At 43.7% G+C, this 27,053-nt stretch overlaps 1 protein-coding gene across 9 annotated transcripts in view; it reads right to left on the reverse strand.

Annotated features, from left to right (window-relative positions):
• Positions 1-27,053, reverse strand: part of DENND1B (DENN domain containing 1B) — a 267,912-nt gene that overhangs the window by 53,675 nt on the left and 187,184 nt on the right. For all 9 annotated transcript variants that reach the window (XM_061161076.1, XM_061161073.1, XM_061161077.1 and 6 more), the window contains one exon: positions 16,721-16,822. In XM_061161076.1, coding sequence (XP_061017059.1) covers positions 16,721-16,822 — 102 coding nt within the window. The remainder of the gene's footprint in view (positions 1-16,720; positions 16,823-27,053) is intronic.

Consider the following 27,053-nt stretch of genomic DNA (forward strand, 5'->3'; position numbering starts at 1 on the left):
AAACCTGGAAATAAACATGCTAAATAACCACACAAAACTTAAAAATTATAACTAGAAATCTCAAAAAAGTTCACAGGCCTAATTCCACAGTATACATTCCATAATTTAATTACGAAAAATAGCTAAAATTTATTTAATATGAATAAATATATTCCTTAAAATCAATAACATCATCCCCTCTAAGTCATCAACAATTACAAGAAGTGGATCTGGTTAATCCTTAGATGTGATTTTAAGATGGTATAACAGGTTACAAGATAAGTGTAATTAAGCAGCAAAACGGCTTCCTGCTGCCTCTTTTTGATACTGACATCACTAAGGTTTTCTGAAGTGCCTTTATCTTCAAATAACTATCTGAATAGGACATTGAGTGAATCTAAAGAAACTACATGTTGTTGTAAATGCAGTTCAGTATGCACTATTGTCTAATGGAAATGAACATGCACCACTTCAACTTTTAAAACACAATATAAAATAAACGTTATAAAAATACCATAAAACATAAAGGACACACTTGGATGGCAGGCTTCTTTACAAAAAAACATAAAAAATATGTTCTGATCAGATTCACAGGTTAAATCTGAACAGTAGGCCAGTGGACCACAGGGAATGTATTTTTCCTGAGAGACAAAGTATATGTTTCTCTTAATACTTTGATAACTTCACTACCCAGCCCATTTCTGGCATTTAATCCCAAAATCCAAAACAAGTTGCGCTACTAATCTGTGTTCTAATGACTTCAGTGGTTCAGACATGTGTCCTATAAATATTTAATTGCAATCAATACATCAAATCTCTGAGGATGACAGTGATTAAATTTCAAGATTCTTCTATCATTTTAAGAGAAATATGTGATTTTTCAGTTAAAAGCTCATAAGAAGGTTGTCCTGGAGAGAAGGGGCCAAACGAGGAGTGGGGAGCACTGACTTCAGGGCCAATGTGACAGTCTGGTCCCTGAAGCAAAGTAGCAGGGTCACGTGTGCAACACAGCACACAAATCTGCTCACCCACAAGAGCCTCTTGATGAAAGTCAAAGAGGAGAGGGAAAAAGTTAGCTTAACACTAAACATTCAGAAAACTAAGATCATGGCATCTGGCCCCATCACTTCATGGCAAATAGATGGGGAAACAATGGAAACAGTGACAGACTTTATTTTGGGGGGCTCTGAAATCACTGCAGATGGTGACTGCAGCCATGAAATTAAATAATGCTTGCTCCTTGGAGGAAAAGCTATGGCCAACCTAGACAGCATATTAAAAATCAAAGACCATTACTTTGCCGACAAAGGTCCATCTAGTCAAAGCTATGGTTTTTCCAGTAGTCATGTATGGATGTGAGAGTTGGACTATAAAGAAAGCTGAGCACTGAAGAATTGATGCTTTTGAACTGCGGTGTTGGAGAAGACTCTTGAGAGACCCTTAGATTGCAAGGAAATCCAACCAGTCCATCCTAAAGGAAATCAGTCCTGAATATTCATTGGAAGGACTGATGCTGAAGCTGAAGCTCCAAAACTTTGGCCACCTGATGTGAAGAACTGACTCATTTGAAAAGACCCTGATGCTGGGAAAGACTGAAGGGGGAGGAGAAGGGGACGACAGAGGATGAGATGGTTGGATGGCATCACCGACTCTATGGACGAGTTTGAGCAAGCTCCAGGAGCTGGTGATGGACAGGGAAGCCTGGTGTGCTGCAGTCCGTGGGGTCACACAGAGTCAGACATGACTGAGCGACTGAACTGACTGAACTGACTGACCCTCCTTTGCCTGAAGAAAACTGTTGTTCAGTTGCTAAGTCCAACTCATTATGACCCCATGGACTGCAGTGCCCCAGCCTCCTCTGACCTCCACCGGCTCCCAGAGCCAGTCCAAATTCATGTCCATTGAGTCAGTGATGCCATCTAACCGTCTCATCATCTGCTGTCCTCTTAATGACTCCGTCTCAAAAATGTACTCCTTATTAGATACCCTTTTTGAGCACAAAGATAACAAAGTCTTGAGAGCTAGAGAAAAAACATTTTTAATAAATCAGAAATCTTTAGAAATGTAAATAAAAATGTAAATACAGTTAAAAAATTACTTTTAAAAACACTACTTTCTTACAGATCTTTAATATTTCCTTTCTATATAATACTTTCGGGTAAAAAAAAAATAAGTTTTCTAATTTAAATATTTCTTCTTACATAGGCTCAGTAAACCTTGACGGGTTAGTGAGAACCACACTGAAGTGCTACAATAAATTAAATCATCAGATGCTTAGACATGTGCTAAATGCCAGGCCTTCAGTTAGTAGCTATATATAAACACAGACTGCAGTAAGTGGGAATAAGGTAGGTCAGCTTAAAGCTAAACCAAGAGAATTAAGGGTGTGAAGGGGCAGAAATAAACTATTATTTTTATTCCATTTCAAGGACTGGGTAATCACACGACTGAAGTGTACTGAATTAGATCACCATGGTATAAGGGATAGAAAAACACTCTGAAGGGTATAAAATTTACCACTCACAGCAACTTATCATGAGAACCAGTAACTGATGGGACAACAGTCCTTTTGAGATGTATCAACAGACATGAAATAATTTGCAACAGGATTAAGTCTTTTGAACTTCATGACCACCAGATAATGAACTCATTCATTCATTCAATAAACATTTAACTGAGTATCTACCACATGCCGGGTTCTTTTCCAGATGTGTGAAGACCAGAAATGAGTGAAACAGACAAAGATTCAAGCCTTCAAAAGATTTAAGCATCTAGTGTTGGAGGGTGGCAGGGCAGGGCGCAGAGCAGACTGCATGAAATAATAAATGCAATAAGTGACGTAATATGTCAGAAGGGGATGAGCGTGGAAAATAAAACAGAACTGCTAGGGGTGCTCGAGGGTGGGGGGGCAAACAAGGAGCTTTCAGGTGTGGACAGTGTGGTCCAGGGCAGACGTCACAATGAAGACACCGCCTGAGCCTAGGCTAGAAGGCAGGGAGGCCCGGGGTCAAGCAGGGAAGCGGACCCAGGAGAGGGAGCTCCGGGGCGGCGGTGGGGAGCGTGCACCCAGCAGGCCCGCACTGAGGCCCAGGGATGGAGGGATGAACTGAGCAGGCGTGAGGCCGGTGCTCTCCTGAATTCACAACCTGCCATCTCAATGGCACCCTGACCATCCCCTTTCCTCTCCAACACACTCGCTCTCCATCTGCTTCGCATCTCTGCTCCCCTTAAAGGTCCAACCGCCTCCCCACTCTCTCTCAGCTGATGACCCTGCTTCCGAATCCCAGTGATGAGAAAAAAAAAAACCTCAAACACCTGAAGGATGGGTTCTGCCAGCTCCAGGCACCAGCCCCGCTCCAGCTGCGCACGCTGTCCGCTCTGTGGAGCCCAGCTCCTCTGGCCTGACCTCTCTCTGCTGAGGACACAGCCCCCAGACCCACAAGCTCGTGTGCTCCTCCTGACCCCACGTCTTCTCCCGCACTGTCCGTGTCGATGCGCCTCCTTAGGGGACCACTCAGAAGAGCCGCTGGTACCGCCGTCCCCATGCCCTCCTCACCCACCCCGCAGTCACGTGGGCTCCCTCACCTCCCCAGCAGCGCTGTGCCCGCTGGGCGTCCCATCTCCACGTGACCGAGCCCAGAGGTCGAGTCCACGTTCTCCCCTGATTCAGCCTGTCACCAGCCTCTAACAGAGCCGGGCCCTCCTTCTCTCCTTGGCCCCGAAGGGAGCTGGACCCTCTCCCGCGTCTGGGGGCGCTCACTCACCCGTCCTCCTCGGTGGCTGCCCTCAGCTATGCCCCCGTCCCTGTCATTCCCATTTATACTCACTCCCCCGGCCATCTCACTTGGTCTCCAGTCCAATAACTCTAAAGACCACCATCTATCTACACGCTGATGACCCCCACACTCCTATCTTAGGTCTAATTTTGGCCTCTGCCTCATTTATCCATGTGCCTAAAGTGAAAGAAAGTGTTAGTCATCCAGTCGTTATCTGACTCTTTGCAACCCCATGAACTGTATCCTGCCAGGCTCCTCTGTCCACAGAATTGCTAGAGTGGGTTGCCATTCCCTTCTCCAAGGGCTCTTCCAGACCCAGGGATCAAACTCAGGTCTCCTGCACTGTAGAATCTTTACTGTCTGAGCCACCAAGGAAGCCCCTTGATCAATGTCTTATTTGGATATCTAACAGATGTCTCAGACTCATCATGTCCAAAACTGAATGCTTATTCTTCCCCCAAAATTTCTCCTCTCCACAGTCTTCCCCATTTCAGAAAAATTAACATACATCCTGCCAGTTTCTTGGTTGAGAATCACGGATCCATGGATTCTTGACTCCTCTTTCTCTCATACTTCACGTTAAATCTTTCAGAGCATCCACGGACTTTATCTTCAGAACGATCCACATCTGACCAGTCCTCACATCTTCCATGGACCAGATGCAAACTGCCATCTCTGCTCACCCAGATTATAGCACGGCCTTAGAAATCCTTCTTCTGCTTCCACGTCTGACTACCCTATAGGATGCTGCTCAAATGCCACATTCTCCCTGAAATCAACCCAACTAAGCTACTTTAGCTGGGCTTCCCTGGTGGCTCAGCTGGTAAAGAATTCGCCTGCAATGCACGAGAGCTGGATTCGATCCCTGGGTTGGGAAGATCCCCTGAAGGAGGCAATGGCTACCCACTCCAGTATTCTGACCTGGAGAATCCCATGAACCTTATAGTCCATGGGACTGCAAAGAGTTGAACACAACTGAGAAACTTTCACTTCACTTCAAGCTACTTTAAGGTGCAATCCCACCCTGACCCCTGACCATCCTCCTTTCCTGTTTTATTTCCTTTCCCACAGTGCTTATCATCTCTGAACACACTACATAATTAACTTATTTTCAGTCCCCCTCATATAAAAACATAGAATTCACAAGATCAGAAATTCTTTTCTGTCTTGTCCTTCAATACAACCCAGCACCCAGAACACTTCCTAGGAGAGCAGGCACTCAAATATACTGTTGAATGCGAGGAGGAATAAAGAACACTTGTATGAGTGTTTCTAAAATACAGTGTGCATACCTTGATGGTGTGAGCGTGCATGCTTAGTTGCTCAGTCATGTCTAACTCTTCTGTGACCCCATGGACTGTAGCCTGCCAGGCTCCTCTGTCTATGGGCTTTCCCAGGCCAGAATACTGGGGTGGGTTGCCACTTCCTCTTCCAGGAGCTCTTCCCGACCCAGGGATTGAAACCACATCTCTTGCATCTCCTGCATTAGCAGGCGGATTCTTGTACCACTGCGCCAGTCGAGAAGCCCCATTTTTATGGTATTTTATTAATGATGTAAATTTCAGAGTTTTAGTCCAGGGCCCCTAAATCACAAATTTGAAGGTGAGAGTCAAGGACATGCATATTTAATAGACTTTCCAGCTAAATCTGCTACAGGAGGTCTGGGACCACACTTAGAGAAACAACACTTAGGATGCTACTTAAAACTCATTAACAAAGGATGCCAAAAAATGTATTCCTTGTCCTAATAAGTTCTCTCCTGATCGACTCCTTCTCTCTACCAATAAGTGTCTGCGTTTTCTCTAGGGCAAATGTTACTTTTCCATGTTATAAAATATGTGCTTGATACAGTTACCATCTCCCATCCGCACATACGTCAACTATTTCCTAATGCTCCAGATCGGTGGACTCTTCAGCACGAGTGATGCATGTGCTGATCTGGGCTAAAGATGACATCCCATAAATAAGAAACCATCATGCTTCTTTCCAAAAAGATTAACAGGAAAATGGAGAGATGTATAAGAATGTATTATTTATGTTAAAAGCTTTCTAAAGTCTCCAACTAACATAAAAGTAAAATATTTGGCTTTTGACTGCTTTTGTCCAATACCTCTTAAGTCAGAGAAAGTGGGTCATGGCAAAAAATACAGAGAGCACTGAGGGTCTCACAGGACGCTCACTCTCACACACTGCAGCACTGAATGGCTCTGGTTGGGAATTACAGACGCCGCTCAATGTGAAACACACAAACACCCGACTCCTACAGTTTGAGGATTTTCGCAAATGAGCTCCATTATGTCCAATTTTTCAAGTTCTTCATCTACCAAAATCATGAAGACATGCTGCTGCCTCTTCCTTACAACAGGAATAGCAGTTTTTATCTGGTTTCTTTATTTAACAATACTAAGTGTCTACTATATTCTCGAACGCCTGAGCTGAGTAACGTGAAATGGAGAGAGACAGTGCAGGCCAGCAGAGACAGCGAGGCGGCCAGCACGCATGCCTTCACTCCTCGTTCCCCGCTGGGAGGATGGTGGGTCTCAGCTGCTCTGTGTCTCAGGCCCAGGCTTCCCCGGTGGCTCAGCAGTAAAGGACCCGCCTGCCAACGCAGGAGACGTGGGCTCAATCCCTGGGTTGGGAAGATGCCCTGGAGAAGGAAATGGACACCCACTCCGGTACTGTTGCCTGGGAAATGCCATGGACAGAGGAGCCTGGTGGGGTCCATGGGGTCACAAAGAGTCGGACATGACTGAGCACATCCAAGTCCCAACTTTACCACACACTACTGTGGACACGCTCAGCAAGTTACTCCACCTCCCCACCGCTAAGGTTTACCAGGTGCAAAGCAGCGGTAATAAAGCTGCCATGCTGTGGCCACGGCCAAGATGAACCCAGATTAAAGCACTGAAACAGTACCCGGCGTGAGTCAGTACTCAACGCATGTCATTTTTATTTATTCGTAATTACCATCACTCAGTCTCTCACTATCTATTCTCTACTGCAACTCACGTGAGAAGCATCAAGACAAGAAACGACTTTCAGAGACCTAAGAGCAAACGCCCAGAATGGCTGCAGTAAGCGTCTTTGGAGACATAGTAGAGAAAAAAGTCAGAGCAATAAAACCAGAAGGTGAAAGGCTCCTGCGTGCCAGGCGAGGGTCTGAGTGGCATCCTAGACACAAGGGGAAAGACTTAAGATTTGCTTTTCAGAAAGAACACTCTCAAGAGCAGGCTGGAGGATGGCTTGAAAGGGGGGCCAAGTGAAAGAACACAAACCTCTTACCCTACACAAGTCACTGACACAGAAGCTGGCGAGAACGAAAGAGGGAAAGCCGAATGATATTTAGAAAGAAGGATCAACAGAACACAGTCAGACAACTATGTGAGAAAGACTGGAGATAATGGCGTGAGAAAACATGACACCTAATTTTCTGGTTTAGGCAACTGGGTAAAACTAATTTACCAAAGAAGGGGTGTGGGACGGCTCATATGTGAAGATGCATCTATGTGAATGGGCGACACACGTGTATGTGTGGGAGTGTGTGTGTATATGCCCACACACACCCAAAGATACTATACACACACTCATACATATACCTGTGGTCACAAACAGTCGGACACAACTGAGCGACTTTCACCATCTGAATAAAGACGTGTTCAAGACCCCTCATCATAGATAACTAACGCAGTTAGGGTCCCTTGTGAGGAAGCCCCAGGAGCTGGCATGAGTAAGAGACGTGCAATCTGAGTGCAGAGACATTTGGGGAATAGACAGAGGAAAGCATAACGAACAAGGGCCCTGGAGGAACTGCCCAGAAAACAGGAGGGGAAAGCGAGCATGTCCTTGCTATTGTTCAGTCGCTCAGCTGTGTTCACTCTTTGTGACCCCGTGGACTGCAGCTCACCAGGCCTCCCTGTCCACCACCAACTCCCAGAGTTTACTCAAACTCATGTCCATTGTGTCAGTGATGCCATCCATCCTCTGTCATCCCCTTCTCCTCCCACCTTCAATCTTTCCCAGCATCAGGGTCTTTACCAATGAATCAGCTCTGTGCATCAGGTGGCCAAAGTATTGGAGCTTCAGCTTTAGTCCTTTCAATGAATATTCACGACTGATTCCCTTTAAGATTGACTGGTTGGATCTCCTTGCAGTCCAAGGGACTCTCAAGAGTCTTCTCCAACACCACAGTTCAAAAGCATCAGTTCTTCACACTCAGTCTTCTTTATGGTTCAACTCACATCCGTACATGACTACTGGAAAAACCATAGCTTTGACTATATGGACCTGTCAGCAAAATAATGTCTCTGCCTTTTAATATTGTGTCTAGATTTGTCATAGCTCTTCTTCCATGGAAAGTGCATAGTAAAATGAGCAGAAACAACTTTAGTTCCAGGGGTCTTAACAAACAATACCCAAGAAAATAATTTCCTTTACTGTGTTAAGTGTAATATGAGAGAAAAGGAAGAGACCTAAAAATAATGGCTCAAATCTCTGTAAAGCTTCAAGTTAGAGATGGTGCTGCCAGGGCTGTGGATTTAAGAAGCAGTTTCTGGGATTCCTTCCAAATCCATTATCTGAAGAGGAATTTATCCAAATGGAACCGACTCTCATCCATCTAAGCCGTGTTTATTCCCTGGTATCGTGGAATGTTAGGGCCGAAAGGTATCTCAGACCTAGTGACCCTTCAGTCTAACTCACGTTACAGAGGCAGCAACCAGGGCCTGAAGAGGATGAGAAGTCAGCTGTCAGTGAAAACACAACCCATTACTAGTGGATCCATAAAGAGTGTGTATGTATACATATATATGTATACACACACATACATATACTATATATTTGCATGTACGTATGTATGTTTTGGGGCTTCCCTGGTGGCTCAGTATAGAATCCCGCCTGTGGTGCGGGAGATCTGGGTTAACTCCCTGGGTCAGGAAGATCCCCTGGAGAAGGGAACGGCAACCCACTCCAGTGTTCTTGCCTGGAGGATTCCATGGACAGAGGGGCCTGGTGGGCTACAGTGCATGGGGTCTCAACAAGTCAGACACAACTGAGCCACTAACACTTTCTTTCACTTTCATATTTGTTTTTATACAACACTTACATAATTTAAATTATAAATTAACAGCTCAGCGCATGATGATAAAAGCAACTACCAGAACATGCCCTCCCTACAGAAAAGATCAGAATCCTTTCAGCTTACCCTTTCCTTGTCTTTCTTTACAGCTTTATCACAAAAACGTTTCCCTAAATAAGATATTACTCAGTTCTTCTCACTACAGAACATTATTACATAAAAGGACTCATCATATCACCTCTTCAGCGATGTGTCCCTTTCCCTGAATTCACTCACACTCAGTTTCACTGCAGTTCGCTCATCTCTCTGCCGTGCGGCTGCCCTACTGTAGGAAAGTAACCACTTATTCTCTTAATACTGATGGGCGTGTGAGTTCACCACCAGCATTTTGCCGTTACAAGTAATTTTAGCAAATGACTTTTGCTGCCAAATTCAGAGTGAAATCACTAGGTCAAAAGAAATTTGTATGTTTAAGTTTCAGCACCAAAGTGTTTTCTCAAACAAGTGGTGCAAATTTTTACTCCTATCAGGTGAAACTTGGTCCCTCAATCCATGTCTTTGCCAAATTTTGAGATTTTCAGGTTTTTAAAACTGGGCCAATCTGGTGAGTGTGAGGTGATACTTCATTATGTTTTTACTTGCTGTTCTCTGATTATAAACACGGCCGAGCATCTTCCATGTCTTTATCAGCCACTCAGGTTTTTCAAGTGCATGTGTTTATCCAGGTCATGTGCACAATTACATTGGTTTTTTGTTTTTCTTTTAACTAACATGCAGGAGGTTTGGTTTTTATATTGTGGACTCTATAATCTCTTGGGTGGTTCAAAAGAATTGCAAATACGAAGTCTTTTGATGGTCAAAGTTCTTAATTTCAATGAAGCCAAATTTATTAAGCTATTTCCTTATGTCCTACATAACTTGTCTTTATACTCAAAGTAATGAAAGACAAGTCAGTTCGGTGTGTTACTTTCTAAATCTGTATATATTTTTTGGTTCAATTACATTTGTGAGGAGTTCCAATGCTAATAGATAGAACCTTCCTCAGAGAGAAATATTAATGTTTTAATATTAAGTATGATGTCTACTGAAAATGTCTTTAATCATGTATGTTTGCTTTTATCATGAATATTATGAACAGTTTTTGCATCTGTTGAGATGATCTAATGATTTTAGTCAAAGAGGAGAGTGAAAAAGCTGGCTTAAAACTCAACATTCAAAAAACTAAGATCATGGCATCCGGTCCTATCACTTCATGGCAAGTAGATGGGGAAACAATGGAAACAGTGACAGACTTTATTTTCTTGAGCTCCAAAATCACTGCAGATGGTGACTGCAGCCATGAAATTAAAAGATGCTTGCTCCTTGGAAGAAAAGCTATGATCAATCTACACAGCATATTAAAGAGCAAAGACGTTACTTTGCTGACAAAGGTCCATCTAGTCAAAGCTATGGTTTTTCCAGTAGTCATGTATAGATGTGAGAGTTGGACCATAAAAAAAGCTGAGTGCTGAAAAATTGATGCTTTTGAACTGCGGTGTTGTAGAACCCTTGAGAGTCCCTTGGACTTCAAGGAGATCAAAGGACTCAATCCTAAAGGAAATCAGTCCTGAATATTCATTGGAAGGACTGATCCTGAAGCTGAAGTTCCAGTACCTTGGCCATCTGATTCGAAGAACTGACTCACTGGAAAACACCCTGATGCTGGGAAAGACTGAAGGCAGAAGGAGAAGGGGACGACAGAGGATGAGGTGGTTGGATGGCATCACCGACTCAGTGGACATGAGTTCAAGCAAACTCTGGGAGTTGGTGATGGACAGGGAGGCCTGGCATGCTGCAGTCCATGGGGTCACAAAGAGTCAGGTACAACTGAGCAACTGAACTGAACTGAATGATTTTACCCCAAAATCAGTTAATGTAGTGAATTACATCCACAGATTTCCTAATGTGCAACTACCACTTAATTTCCAGAATAAAGGCAACCTTCTCATGAAGCAGTAACCTTTTTAAACCTTGCTAGAATTGGCTAAAAATATTTTAAATTTTACATCTGTAGTCATAAGTGGGACTGGCTTATAATGTTTTCTTCTCACATCATCTTAGATTTTAGAGTGCAAGATTATCCCAGTCTTACAAAAGAAACTGAAGTGTCTCCCTTTTGCCATAATCAAAACAGCAATTTTTTGGAATCTGAATTGGAACCAGTTGATTCCTGAATGTGTGGGAGAACCTGCCTGTCTGATACTGTAAATGCTGGTTAAATTTAATTCCTGTGTGTGGGTACTGTGTGTGTCAGTCATGTCCGACTCTTTGTGACCCCATGGACTGCAGCCTGCCAGGCTCCTACACCCATGGGGTTTTCTAGGCAAGAATACGGGACTGGATTGCCATTTCCTTCCCCAGGGGATCTTCCTGACCCAGGGATTGAATCCAGGTCTCCTACATTGCAGGCAGACTCTTTACTATCTGAGCCACCAGGGAAGCATATTTACCATTTATTTTGCTCTTCCTTCCTTCTTGCATCTCAGACTTTCCATCTTAGAGCTAAGAAAATTTTCTCCCTGAATTACTTTCTTAAAGTTCTTCCTTAAGAATGTCTTTCTCCTGTTTGTGTGGTAGTCAAGGTTCAACTAGAGAAGCAGAACCAGTAAGAGATTAGACAGACAGACATACACATATGAGATTTACCGTAAGACCCTGGTTGACATGATTATGAGGGCTGGCTAAGTAGGTTGCAAATATTGTAGGACAGGCAGTCAGGAAGGACAGACATAGCAAGTGGGTCTATAGGCAGGGGCCAATGCTGCCGCCCACAGACAGAACTCCCCTCTTTCAGGAAAACCTTGGTCCTGTTTTATAAGCCTTCCATCCGATTCTGACAGGCCTACCCAGCTTACGTAGGATAATCGTCCTTATTTAAAGCCAAGTGATTATGAGTTTAAACTACATACGCAGAAATATCTTCACAGCAACACCTAGATTTGCTGCTGCTGTTGTTCAGACGCTAAGTCTTGTCTGACTCTTTGCAACCCCATGGACTGCAGCACGTTAGGCTCCTCCATCCAACGCGATCTCCTGGAGTTTGCTCGAATTCATGTCCATTGAGTTGGTGATGCTATGTGATTAAATAACAGGGGGCCACAGCTTTGACATGTGGACATACCACTAAAGGCAACAGACAGGGCAAACTCCGCTTTTGCAGGGAAATGTATTCACAGCTCTATTATAATTAAAAGTTATTTTAGTAGGCCAAGGATTCTAGGTATTCTTTCTAAAGAATTTTTTAAAAAATTCTTTCAATTAAAAAGAATTCATTTGAACCAGTTCTAATGAGATGGATGAAGCTGGAGCCCCTTATACAGAGTGAAGTAAGCCAGAAAGATAAAGAACATTACAGCATACTAACACATTTATATGGAATTTAGAAAGATGGTAACGACAACCCTTTATGCAAAACAGAAAAAGAGACACAGAAGTATAGAACAGACTTTTGAACTCTGTGGGAGAAGGTGAGGGTGGGATGTTGCGAAAGAACAGCATGTATATTATCTATGGTGAAACAGGTCACCAGCCCAGGTGGGATGCATGAGACAAGTGCTCGGGCCTGGTGCACTGGGAAGACCCAGAGGAATCGGGTGGAGAGGGAGGTGGGAGGGGGGATCGGGATGGGGAATACGTGTAAATCTATTGCTGATTCATGTCAATGTATGACAAAACCCACTGAAAAAATAAATAAAAAAAATAAAATAAAATAAAAATAATACTTATAAAAAAAAAAAGAAAGAAAAATCCCTCTTTATTGAATACTTTAGAGCTGAATAAGCTGTGCAGGTATAGATTTCTCCTCATCTCCTCAGTCTGGGGATGCGGGACTTCCTGAAGAGATGAAGCGTGCCTGTCACGCTCCAGCCCCGTCCTTCCAATGCGGTCTCTCCTCCACGTCCTGTCCTCTCTGTTTATAACTGAGCGTGTGGATTGCAGGCACGTCCACTCCACCCTTTGAGTCTCTTACACTTTCTGTTTCTTCAGAGCTGTGTACTAAAATCTGGATAATTTTTCAGATATATCTTCCAGTTCAGCAAATCTCTCTTCCATTAGATCTGATTGGCTATAAAACACATCAATTTCCTTTCACGTGAATTACATTCTTCCTTACCGGAAGTTTATTTGCTATATTCTTAAAACTGTCTTCACATTCTTTAAAGTTTTTATGTCCTGAACATGTTTAAAGCCTCTTCTACTTATTTGAACATCTTAAGCACAGCTATTTTATATCGTACTTCTGATAATTCCAGTACTTGAAATCTTTGCAAGTTCGTTTCTGTCTGCTGTTTCTGGCTTAGGATCTGTCTCCCTGTATGTGTGATGACTGTTAGCAGTGCACCTCCTCTTGGGGATCGCAGCTGGGAGAACTCTCCGACGCCTGGATGAAGCGGGGTGGCTCCTCAAGGAGGGTGTGTGCTTGCTTCTGCTAGGGGCCTGAGGACACCTACAGTTTAGGATCACCTTACACTTGAGTTTGGTCAGACCAAACCAGACATTATTAATTCAGGCTTTGGACTCCTGTGCACGCTGGTGCATGGTAACTTCTCTGCAGAGCTCCTTCCTCTCCTCCCAGTTCCAGAGCTTTCGAGGCACAAGCCCCCGCAAGTGTTTGAAGGAAGGCACACTTTTATTTTTGGTTTAGCTTTATACCAAGTCTTCCCTGATTTCAAGAGCTGAATCTCCCACTACACTTCTCATCTTGGAGAACAAGCACTAGGGCTTTGTCCCCTGTGATCCTCACCACAAGGCGTTCTGCAAATCCTGCATTTTAAGTTGTTCCAGTACACAACCCTGGTGGCTCAGATGGTAAAGCATCTACCTGCAATGTGGGAGACCTGGGTTCGATCCCTGGGTCAGGAAGATCCCCTGGAGGAGGAAATGGCAACCCACTCCAGTATTCTTGCCTGGAAAATTCCATGGACAGAGGAGCCTGGTAGGCTATAGTCCACAGGATCTCAAAGAGTCAGACACGACTGAGCAACTTCACACACACAAAAAAAAACGTACAGAAGTGAGCACCGGATCCTTCCCTGCCATGTCATCAGGAATAAGAGCCAACTCTAACTGTTACCTTCAAATTATATGTTTCTCTCCTGGGCTCACGGTCTCTCAGTTTTGTAGCATAAGAATTGTCAAACAAAGAGAGGATGTGTGGTTCTTGACCCACAGCGGGTCAGAAACTCACAGTCAGGAACATGGATCATCTGTACTAAACAGTCTCATATTCGTTCAAAAACATCAGTCGTGTCTTTGAGAATTCATCTATGTTGATTATTTTTTTTTAACCAACTGATTCCGGCTTTTGCTTTCCCTTTCCACCCTCACCCCCAACCTTTAGCCAAATGTAATTAGTATACAGAAACCTGCACACAATTACTGCAGACAATTCGGAGTTTGGGCAGAGGTATACAGTCCTGTTACCATCACCACAAACCAGGTGTAAATAAACATGTCCATCACCTAGAAGAGCTTCCCGCGTGTCCCTCTGTGCTCCTGGCTGTTTGTGGTAAGAACGTGAGCAGGAGACCCACGCCCCTGACACACTCCACGGCGTGCGGCCCTGCCCCGTCAGCGCCTCTTAGCACGGCCGAGCCTGCGCCCAGCTCACCTGTACGGCTCCGTGATGCTCTCAACAAAGCCTCAGGTCCTTCAGCGGCACCTTCAAGCATTACTTTCGAATGGTTCATGAAACAGTATCAATTTCAAGAACGCAGTCTATTTGTGTATGTAAAACTACTAAGCTGTTCTATAATTGGTTCTACATTGAATGACCGTTTTCATATTTTACATTCAGCCTTTTTGATAAAATTATACTTTATTTTTTAATTCATTGTTTTAGTTAAATATAGTCGCTATACAACGCTGTGCTGGTTTCTGCTGGAGGTGGAGTGAACCAGCTGCAAGTGTCCATGGTCCGCCCCCTCTGGCCAGGCCCCACCCCGCGGTCAGCACGGAGCACCTGCCCACCAGCCAGCTGTCCCACGCGCAGTGGTGTCTGCACATCAGTGCTGCTCTCCCTGTTCGCCCCGCTCCCTCTTCACGTCCACAAGTTCATTCTCTACCTCGACATAACGTGACCCCGCATAGATGTGCATTTTGTTAATGTAGCTGCTCTCAGGGCGAGGCCAACACTAATGTTTGGGAGCTTCCACAAAGTTGTGTGTGCTGTCCAGTCGACAGGGCACGGGTGTTAAATCACATAAACTGTCACAGCCTGTCCAGCAGGGACAGTACTGCTGTTCTACAGAGAAAGAAACAGACACTTATGAGTAGAAAGCTATCGAGTAGTAAAGCGAAGGTCTCGCCCAACTCGACCTGACTCCATATATATGTATATATATGCTTTCTGTAGTTATGTTAAAAAAAAAAAAAAAACCATGTGTGAGCTTTATCAAATGATAAGACTAGCTACAGAATCTCACGGTCAAAGGGAAGCGAAATGTTATCCCAACCATCCACTCAGTCCTCGACCCCCACGTAACCCGAGCCTCACAACTCAGATTTGACAACGGGAGGTTAACTGTCTCCTTGTGACAGAACACAGGAAGGGCATGGGAGCTTACCAATAATGCACTGGATGCCAGCCTGGGGCTGCCCTGGGCTGTGCACACATCGGCACTGAGACACCATCCCTCGGTCCTGCTCTCATCTGGGGAAGGAATCCCACTTGTACCGGAGCCCACCAGGGACACAGAGCTCCAAAGTGAACCCACTCCATCCCTGGAAATTCACACAAGACACCTCTGGTCCGGAAACCCACCCAACCTGCTTCACTTGGCTCCTTAAAGAGGTCTACTGGATAAGTCTAACCTTTCTTCACATTTTGGAAGGCAGGTAGGTATATGGCCCATAGAGCATTTTCCTAACTCAGATCATTTTTTAAAATTACTTCAGAATACAGATAAACAGTATCAGATTTTTCACCATGCTGATTTGACGTTTATTCTGTTACTAGGTCTCTTTCCTCTTAACAGCAAAGAGCATTTCTCTTAGATTGTCCGTTTCTCAAGGGCATCATTGAGTTTTCACTCAGGTCTTCGTTCTGGCCCTGTGCACAGTAGACGACACACTCTTCATTAAATGTTGAGTTCATATAACTGACTTTACACTTAAAATCGTCATGTGGAATAAGAAAAGTTAAGTGTTAACTTAATTCAAATAACATAAACAGAAACTACGGCCAGCCTAAATTAAGAGACTTGCCATGATCACACAATAGGATAAAAGAAACACTGCATCTAAACTTTGGAATTCTGATGTTAGGACGCTGCTTTTTGCAATGACAATTATATTTTCTGGGCCAGAAATCAAGACACACAGTAGAACTACAACTTTTTTCTGAATTTTGAATTTTTGATTGTGGAAAGTCTTCTCTCCATGGAATTCTCCAGGCAAGAATACTGAAGTGGGTAGCCACTCCCTTCTGCAGGGGATCTTCCCGACACAGAGATTGAACCTGGGGCTCCTGCATTGCAGGCAGACTCTTTACCATCTTAGCCCCTTCCCGGGAAGCCCCTTACGAAGCTTAAAAACTTACATATTTAGGAATCATTTTTTATAAACTGGATTACATTGGGATGGTCCTATAAAAAACTTGGTTTGTTTACCAAGTTGTATCAATCTAACCGAACTAAGATAAGTCCTTCTAAGATGCCTAGTCAAACATAACTAGTCACCGCTTTTCCCGCTGTGCATGGGTAGTCCTGCTCTGTGAGACCATCAGTTGAGCAGTTTTCCGTGAGGAAGTTTCTAATAGCAAAGTTTGGACGCAAGTTTACAGTGACAAAAACGTGTTACAAGTCTCTGACACACTCGAGTTACAGAACAAAACGTGGAGGTGCACTCTTACCTGCTTAAAAAGCTGGAGGTTGACTGCGGTTTCCAAGAACTGTTTCATGACACTTGAACGGTGCTTTACGAAACTTTCCTCGCAGAACGTGATGGGCTCACCCTGGGTAGAAACAAAGAATGTGGGGGTGTCAGAGCAAACCAGTCTATCTGAGGAGGCACGAGAGCGTGTAAGACAGAGCCAGCTTCCAGGAGCTTGAGTGTCGAGGGGGGTAGGCCCTGACACATACTGGTGCAGTTGGGGCTGGCAGAAATACTCTTCAACCCATAAGCTTCTGCTGTGGCTTCCTGATCAAGAACCCTTTAGGCTCTTAAAAATGCTGACTTTCACACTCTCAAAGTTAAGCATAAATCCCCTAAAAACAAAGATTTAAGACCATCAGATTGATTACAAATATTAAATATAGCACATCTATTTGAAAAAGCCCAACAATTATATTTCATCTTGACTAGAAAACATTCTTACTCTAAAAACTGCTGCATGATTTTTGCCACTTATATTATGATCATTAATTTCTTTTTGGTGGTTTAGTTGCTAAATTGTGTCTGACTCTTTGTGACCCCATGGACTGTAGCCCATCAGGCTCCTCTGTCCATGGGCTTCTCCAGGCAAGAATACTGGAGTGGGTTGCCATTCCCCTCTCCAGGGGATCTTTCCTTCCCAGGAACTGAACCTGGGTCTCCTGTAGTCCAGGTGGACTGTTTACCAACTGAGCCACAAGAGAAAACCCTGAAAAAAATTTCCTTTAAAATTAATTGAAAGGTCTATCAATCACATTCTCTTTGTGATTACAAAAGCAATTCTGACCGGATACTTTGTAGACTAAGTCCTAGGGAGGCCAGCTGCCTGAGCTTACTCTGTTTGCTAAGTACTCACAACTGCAAGAGTCACAAGTCTCAGGCTCCGCTAGATGCCCCTCCTCCAAATCACAAGGACTTTAATTCCAAACACACCTCCACGTATTCCCATATGTGAGCCCAGAAAGCACCCCTCACTGGTGGACCCCTGCCTCTCCCTGCTGCCCTCCACAGCCTGCTCACACAGATGAGGAAAAGCGACTGAACTTTATGATCAAAGTGAAAACAGACATTAGGGTCCATGATTTGGTCCTTATAGTAAGTCAGTCCTGCAGCAATCAACACACTGCAATAAAAAGGAAAGAAGTGAGCTTGTTCATTCACTTTCTTATAGAACTTTAGAAAATATTAATTATCATTTAATTTTAAGGAAGAATTAATGTCTTGATTACAGGTATCTGTAAGTAAAATTTGAAAACTGGTTCTTGCACAAATAAAATGATGGGACTAGCCGTCTGTGAAATCCAGCTGCTGCCACTCTGCCGGAAGTTACTGACACTGTGGACGCGCGCCGCTCCGCACAGCACCCCTTAGTCACATACAGTGCTATTTACATCTAAGTTTATTAACATTAAAACAGGAAGTCAGTTCCTCAGTCACACCAGCCGCATCTGAAATGTTCAGTGGCCACGAGGGGCTGGTGGCCACTGTAACAGACAGGACAGACACAGAACACTTCCTTTATCACAGGAAGTCGTCCTGGACAGCACCGCTCCAGAGGCAAGAAGACAAAATTCAAGCTGAGAATCACTGAAGACAAATCAATAACCTATTAATAGGTGCCACCTACCACCAGTCATCAACTGATGATCCATAGCAACACTGACAATATACATTTTCATATTAATTGTTGCCATTCTTAAACACTATAGAATGATTTTTTTAACTGGATTAATTTACATAAATATATTTTGGATAATCAAAATATACTCTACTTGCCACTATCATAGAACTTACAACCTAATGAGAAAAAAAAAACAACAACAAATAAGCAACCCTGTTAAAGATCTGTGGTTTTCGAATCCCCATTATCAGGAATATACCTAGTTATCTGGGGCCCAATAAATGCCTTAAAAGCAAACAAATGAAATAGCAAGTCAGATAAAGCCTGCTTTGTATGATATATTATCTTCGCAAAAGCAAATATAAATTTTAAAACCATTGCCTCTAACGGCAGTTCCAACTATATCACTGCTACCACAAAGAAACCAGTATGATTCATAATCTTGGTTTTTATTTGATGGATATTCCCTCAAACATGTGAGATTTTATTACCATCTATAATGTCTAAAGGTTGTAACAATGAAGCAGTCTTCAATTCAAACACAAAGCTCGACCTCCAGCTGAAAATCTCAGACTTCCGATGTTGCGGGCTAGCATTTCTTCTGATTGGAGGGAGCAGAGGGTGGCCCTGACGTACTCCTTTCCCAGTTTGGAACCATCCGTTGTCCCATGTCCGGTTCTAACTGTTGCTTCTTGACCTGCATACAGATTTCTCAGGAGGCAGGTAAGGTGGTCTGGTATTCCCATCTCTTGAAGAATTTTCCACAGTTTGTTGTGATTCACACAGTCAAAGGCTTCAACGTAGTCAATGAAGCAGATGTTCTTCTGGAATTCTCTTGCTTTTTTGACGATCCAACGGATGTTGGCAAGTTGATCTCTGGTTCCTCTGCCTTTTCTAAAACCAGCTTGAACATCTGGAAGTTCATGGTTCATGTACTGTTGAAGCCTAGTCATCAGCCAACATGAATTACCTGGAAGGACTCTGTCCTCACTAATCTCCTAGCAAACGCTTGCCATCTCTCAGGGGAAGCAGCATGGAGAAAGCTCTGGTTTGCTGTCCACGCATCTCTGAAGACACCAATCACGGTAAAAGCTTCCAATGAACCTTCACCTAGTCAACAGCTCGGTCACTAAGAATCTTCAGTTCAGTTCAGTCACTCAGTTGTGTCTGACTCTTTGCGACCCCATGGACTGCAACACGCCAGGCCTCCCTGTCCATCACCAACTCCCGGAGTTTACTTAAACTCATGTTTATCGAGTCAGTGATGCCATCCGGCCATCTCATCTTAATGATCACCAAGAAGACAAAGCCCTGGCACATCGTAGAATTTTCTCTTGGGGAAAGAAAAATAAGATTCACAGTGCTCTAAGGCTGTGTGTGTAAATACACGTGAGTCTCAGCTGCTGTCTCCTCTGGGGGGTACCCTGTGAAACTGGGGGGAGTTCCCTTCAATCCAGGTTGAGCTGGATGGCATGGTAAGAAGGAGCACTCCTTAGGATCTTCTGGTTTATTTACAATCTGACTAGAGATTGGGACTAGGATTGAGTGGTGCCTCAAACACTGTCTTGCTCCGAGTAAAGTGACTCCATGTCCCGTGTTGGCCCCCAAACTCCCAGTTCACACCTGCAGTGGGAAAGATCTCCTGAGGAGCCTTCTGTGACTTCACAGCGGAAGGTGAGCTGGTTTTGAACATGAACGGAAGCTTTGTGAATCACAGAGAGAAAAGACGGTCCTGAGAGAGGACAGACGTGGACACAACGTGCCCGGTGTATCTGGAGAGAAAGCGCCAGAGTGGGGTAAGGCGAGATCAGCTGAGGCCTAGGGGCCGCTTGACACAAGTAACAGAAACAACCAGAGCAGGAGGAAGGGCAGGCGGCCACCCTGGAGAAGGCCTGGGCCACATCCCAGGACGTCAGTTCTCTCCTCGGAGACCTCAGGCAGCTCAGAGACGTGTGTACGAAATGACGTGATGAGACTGTGCCTGTGCCTCAGAATGGAGAGTTTGTGGGGAAGAGGAAACTATGGGAACAGGCAGATCAATTAACAGTGCAAAATAAACCAGGCAAGGAGAGACGAACAGGCCCCAGAAAGAAAGAAACAGTAATGACTTCCATTACCTAATGTTTATAGGACACTAATGACGACCAACAGTAATACAGTAGCGAAGGAGTGCGTGACACTTACTATGTACCAGGCACTGTTGTAAGACACTTAACACATATTAACTCATGCAAATCTCAAGCTCATTATCATCACACTTTACACATGATGAAACTAAAACACGGGCTTCCCTGGTGGCTCAGCGGTAACGAATCCACCTGCCAATGCAGGAGATGCAGGCTTGATCCCTGGGTGGGGAAGATCCCCTGGAGAAGGAAATGGATACTCACTTCGGTATTCTTGCCTGGAGAACCCCAGGGACAGAGGAGCCTGGTGGGCTATAGTCCATGGGGCTGCAAAGAGTTGGATATGGCTGAACAACAACAACAAAACTTAAAACATAAAGTAACTGGTTCAAAACTGCACACATTGTTGAGTGTTAGAAACAGGATTCACTTTATGCTCTCGACCTCTAAATTACCCTATTTCTGGATATCCTAGACTATGTGAAATATTTTATGTATTCCAAGTCATAGAATCTGTAAAAGTACAATAAGCTGTGATTATTATTACATTTTACAGATGAAGAAGCAGAGTTTAAGCAGATTCACCCAGGGTGTGAGCGTCTGAAGTTCGTGTGGTTAATGACGCTACTAAACATTTCATGGCAAATTCAAAAGGACTTGTTTGTCAACTGATACATAGTAGTGGTTCTCAACGCTGGTCCAGGGACGCTGATCTTTTCACAGGATCTGTGACGTTAAGACTGTTTTCATAATAGTGCTAAGATGTTATCTGCTCTTTTCACTTTCATTTTCTTATGAGATTCGACAGAGATTTCCAAAGGCTTCATAATTTGTGATAGTGCAACAAACTGAAGGCAGAATCAAATATAAGAATCGAGCCGATTTCCTTTAAGCCAGACAGTAAAGAGATTTGGAAAAGTGTAAAACAGTGCCATTCTTCTAAGTTGCTTAGAAATGTAGTTATTTTTATGAAAACATGTTTTATGCTTATCTTTAGTAGGTTTGCATTTTTATTTTTTCATTTTTTCAAATTATTTTTTCTCCTTTTTAAATTATTTTGTCTGTATTGTTTTATAATAAATTATTTTTTAATATTAAGTTATTTAACATACATTAATTAATAAAATCATAAATATTTAACATACATTCAGTTTTCATTTGTAATATGGTAAACAGTGATACACTGACATACACAGAAGTTCTTTGATGTCCTTGACAACTTTTAAGAGCGTCGAGACATTTGGAGACAAAAAGGGTAAGGACCACAGGTATACAAGAAAAAGGTGAGCAAGGGTGAAAGATGACTTTTGGATTTCTAGCTCGAGGATCAGAAGATGCTATTGTTTATTAAAGATCAGGAATACAGAACAAAATCCAGATTTAAGAAGAATCTGATAAACTCAGTTCTGGCGTATGTCTTGGCTTGGCTTCTGCGCCATGACTGAGATGGGGAATCTTGCTCGAGTGGTTTTTTGGCAGAGAGTTCTCAGGAAATAGGTGCCAAGGGGAACAGGAGATGGCAGAGCGTGGCTTCAGCCTGAAGCCGTGGGAAAGCTCGAGTCTTGCCGCCGAGGCCACCCCGCCTTGGGGTGAGGAGGCGAGCTTCCTGCAGCCTGTGTGGGTCGGCTGCTGACCCTCTGGGAACACGGGTGGAGGAGACCGGGCACGTGGCGAGGCGCCGCCCACTCAGCCGAGGGCAGCTCTCCTCTGGGAAGAGCGCCAGCCAGCTCGGCCCGGCGGGGCCTTGAGCACAGGGGGGCACAGGGCTGAAGGTCGCCTGCGGGTACGTGACACAGGCTAGAGGCTCAAGTTTGGAACACGCCCTGATATCCAGCAATTATCTGTGCAGATAGAGCTAAGCATTAAAGTTAAGCCGATCACCCTACTTAGGGACAAAGATTTATGTAACTGAGAAATACTTATCTATAATACAATTCATGCTTTTTAATTACATGGCTCATTGACAGAAGTAAGTAAGTAAACGACACACAGTCCGGTGGAGGCACAGAATAATGGCAGCCCACTCCAGGGTTCTTGCCTGGAGAATCCCAGGGACGGGGGAGCCTAGTGGGCTGCTGTCTCTGGGGTCGCACAGAGTCGGACACGACTGAAGCGACTTAGCAGCAGCAGCAGCTACTATTTGAGTTATTTTTACAGGATAATTAAGGCACAGGTAAGATATGGATGAAATGGGGCTGTTCTTCCTACCCTTCTATTATGTTCCACTTCAGAGAAATTATCATTGTTAAATTAATGTAACATTTTTGGTTAGTTTGTTTTTAAGAATAGATATGTTTCAAGTTCTAGACTGTTCTCCACAGTAGGAAATGTCACAGAATAAGGAAATACTTAAGACACAGACCTATACAAAGACACAGATCTTTATGCTCTAAGAATGTGCATGACTTCGTGAAAGTTCATGCTGGGGAAAAAAAGGAAGGTGTCAGGAAGAATGATACTGTTCAAAAATGTGAAGTAAAATCCAAAGTGTCAACACAGTACTGACTCAGTTCCTTGACGCACCTAGACTTACTGCGTAATGTCACTGTTAGGTAAGATTTATAAATAAGCTGAGCAAAAATGTCTGCATAATGATGGTACATTAACATTTTAAAATCTCCCAAAGATTCTGCCACCAGTTCTCCCATGGGAAATCTTAAAAATATAGTTAAGGTTCTCACAGAAAACAGTGATAAAAGATTTTTCAGGTTACATGGCATTTTTTGTCAACTGTCCCAACACTTCTCCTACTTGTCAAACAGGGGCCCAGATTACTTCAGTTCATCTTTCTTTTAAAAAGAATTTCCTTTTTGTCCATTAGCAAGGCTCATGGAAGCCCAGAAAAGCTTGGGTGTTTGAAACAAATGACATCATCCTAAATATTCAAAGCAACACCTTTAAGTATTATCTCTATGCTCTTGGGGTAATAAAGTATATGCTTTTGAATATACTGAGCCGTATTTTAACTCATTACACAATTCTTTAGCACTACCTGTTGGTCGAAACTTTGACTTATTTTTAATAGGCTGTGGTACACATGATGCCCCTTATTTAGTGCAATCATTTAAAAGTACTTTCATGTTTGTAACAATGCTTCTCTTTGGGGGATCAGGAGAGGGTGCTCTATTTTAGTTATGTTGAGGGAATATTCCTTACCAAATTTACTGCTTCTCATATATTGTGTTTAATGATCACAGCTAATAATACAGCATCAATCACATGCCAGGCACTGTTCCAGTAACTAACATACATGAACTCATTTTATCCTCTAAACCACCCATGAAGGATTATTGTCTTTTTTTTTAAACACATGAGGAAACGAAAGCACTAAGAGGTTATCAGTCCAAAGTCATGTAACTGCTTAGTCACAGCGTGAGGATTCAGACTATTCTAGAGTCTGTGCCCCTCATCACTTTTCTTCCATTTATTTAGCATATTAGTTTGACCTTCCAGTTCTGAATTCTTAAAAGTAGCTACACCTGCTGCTGGCCAAAAAAAATCCAAAACCAGCCAAATACCCATTATTTTACTGAAATCACTTTCCAAAAACTTGACGGAGTTTTACGACTTTCTCTGCAATTAAGGACAGTTGTCAGCCGTGCCAGAGCACCATTTAGAGAGGGTAAGTTAGGCCAGAGGAGAAGAGCGACAACAAATTAAGTGCAGTCACTCGGACGTTCCAAGTGCTTCATTCATAAAACCGGTTACTCTGGGGCGGCATTCAGCATGTGCATTTGAAAGTGAACATTCAGGTCCTCCTGAGGGCTTTCGTTCACTGCCACAACCAGCTGGATCCCCAGCTGAGTGCAGAGAGAAGAGGAAGGAGCGGTTCAAGGGGAGGCCGTCACCCCAGGGGGACCAAGCCACGCATGGGCTTAAAGGGCAGGGGGAAACACACTGCCTCCCCAACTCACACGCGCTCCGCAAGACGCCTACACCATCCGCACCTCCCATGGATATTCCTGAGACTCAGTCTTCACGTAAAGTACCGAGAGTCTCCCATGTATCTTCATTTAGAGGAAATGTTAGGTTCAGAAGATTGATCTCAAGGAGTGCACGGCATGAGACACAGGCAGGATGGAGTGGAAACGCTCCTCACTAGCTGGCGAGCAGGATGGTGGGGAGAGCAGGATGGTGGGGAGAGCAGGATGGTGGGGAGAGCAGGATGGTGGGGAGAGCAGGTGCAGACACAGGCCCTGCTCGCCATCACTGGGCACCTCAGTGACGGCTTTTAATCTCCATGAGCATCATTTTTCTTATCTTCAAAATGAAAGGGGTGATATTTTGATGGCTTATAAAGATTAAGTGAAAGAGTTAATATAAAGGGCCCATCAATGCCTGGTATCCAGCAGGCACTAAATGGTCAGTTGTCTTAATAGCAATTAAAAAATCATTAATGTAAGCAAGAGTCAAAACCATTAATGTAGGTAAGCATCAATTAATGTAATTCAGAGTCCCTTGGATTGCAAGGAGATCAAACCAGTCCATTCTAAAGGAAAACAGTCCTGAATATTCATTGGAAGGATTGAGGCTGAAGCTGAAGCTCCAATACTTTGGCCACCTGATGCGAAGATCCAACACATTGGAAAAGACCCTGAAGCTGGGAAAGACTGAAGGCAGGAGGAAAAGGGGACGACAGAGGACGAGATGGTTGGATGGCATCACTGACTCAACAGACATGGGTCTGAGCAAGCTCTGGGAGTCGGTGATGGACAGGGAGGCCTGGCATGCTGCAGTCCATGGGGTTCGCAAAGAGTCGGACACGACTGAGCGACTGAACTGGATGTGAGTAAAAATAATAATATGAGAACTATAATAAATAATGTAGAAAGAGGGAAAAGAAATGTGTTAAGGAAAGGAAATACAATCAGTTCATAGAAAGGAAGGGTAGAATGAACCACATCTTAAAGGGTCATGAAGAAACTAGATGGCTGTTAGAAGCCAGACAGATAGAAGCACTGCCAGAAAGGAAGAACACTGAAATGAGGATTTGGAAGCCTGAGGAACTCAGGACATTTGGAGCCTCAGGCAAAATTCTCTGAATTGAGGCCAAAGCTTAGGAGAAAAGTAAAGCAAGACACAGCCCCTTACAAGGGCCTTGAATGGCAGACAAAGGCAGGGCCCTGAGCCTCTGGGCCATCACAGACCTGATCAATAGGCTCAATTTTGTCAAATGCGAAGGAAAGAGTGGGTCATGAAACTTCAAAAAGTAGTGTCTAGTTAAAGAACTCACATCCATTAAAAGCTATTTTGTAATATTTTTCTTACCAATTGTACTCTGCTACCTGGAAAAGGGAATGGCAACCCACTCCAGTATTCTTACCTGGAGAGTTCCATGGACAGAGGAGCCTGGGGGGCTACAGTCCACGGGGTCACAAGAGTTGGACACAACTGAGTGACTAACACTTTCACTTTCAGCTGGAGGATACTACTGAAATTAAAAGACGCTTGCTTCTTGGAAGAAAAGCTATAACAAACCTAGACAGCATTTTAAAAAGCAGAGACATTACTTTGCCGCACAAAGGTCTGTCCAGTCAAAGATACAGTTTTTCCAGCAGTCATGTACAGATGTGAGAGTTGGACCATAAAGAAGGCTGACAGCCAAAGAACTGATGTTTTTGAACTGTGGTGTTGGAATAGACAGGTAAATCCAGTCAATCCTAAAGGAAATCCACCCTCAATATTCACTGGAAGGACTGATGCTGAAGCTGAAACTCCAGTACTTTGGCCACCTGATGCGAAGAGCTGACTCACTGGAAAAGACCCTGATGCTGGGAAAGACTGAAGGCAGGAGGAGAAGGGGATGACAGAGGATGAGATGGTTGGATGGCATCACCGACTCAATGGACATGAGTTTGAGCAAACTCTGGGAGTTAGCGAAAGACAGGGAAGCCTGGCATGCTGCAGGCCATGGGGTCACAAAGAGTCGGACATGACTGAGCGACTGAACAACAACCACCAAAATATATTTACGATGAAAGTGAAAGTCGCTCAGCCGTGTCCGACTCTTTTCGACCCCATGGACTACACAGTCCATGGAATTCTCCAGGCCAGAATACTGGAGTGGGTAGCCCTTCCCTTCTCCAGGGGATCTTCCCAACCCAGGGATCAAACCCAGGTCTCCCGCACCGCAGGTGGATTCTTTACCAGCTGAGCCACAAGGGAAGCCCAAGAATACTGGAGTAGGTAGCCTATCCCTTCTCTAGTTGGGATCTACCCAACCCAGGAATTGAACCAGGGTCTCCTGAATTGCAGGCAGATTCTTTAGCAACCGAGCTATCCATGATATAACTGTAACTTCTAAACTTGGCTCATTTTTTTTTTACATTGCTCAGAAAATATACTGAAGATACATGCCTATTATGTAAATGTCAAAAAGACTGCATAAAATTAAAAAATGTGCTTTCAATAATTCAGAATATAGGAGTTTTTGTAAGGATAATACCTGAGACAATAACAAGTGTTTTATATACAATAAATAATTTTCCTTAAAAACTACTTATTTTGAAAATACGTAAGAAAAAAATGTCTAAGTACATTCAACATACTTTAAAAATTAAGTTTTC

This window comes from Dama dama, chromosome 14 (assembly GCF_033118175.1).
Source record: "Dama dama isolate Ldn47 chromosome 14, ASM3311817v1, whole genome shotgun sequence".
NCBI classification, from domain to species: Eukaryota; Metazoa; Chordata; class Mammalia; order Artiodactyla; family Cervidae; genus Dama; species Dama dama.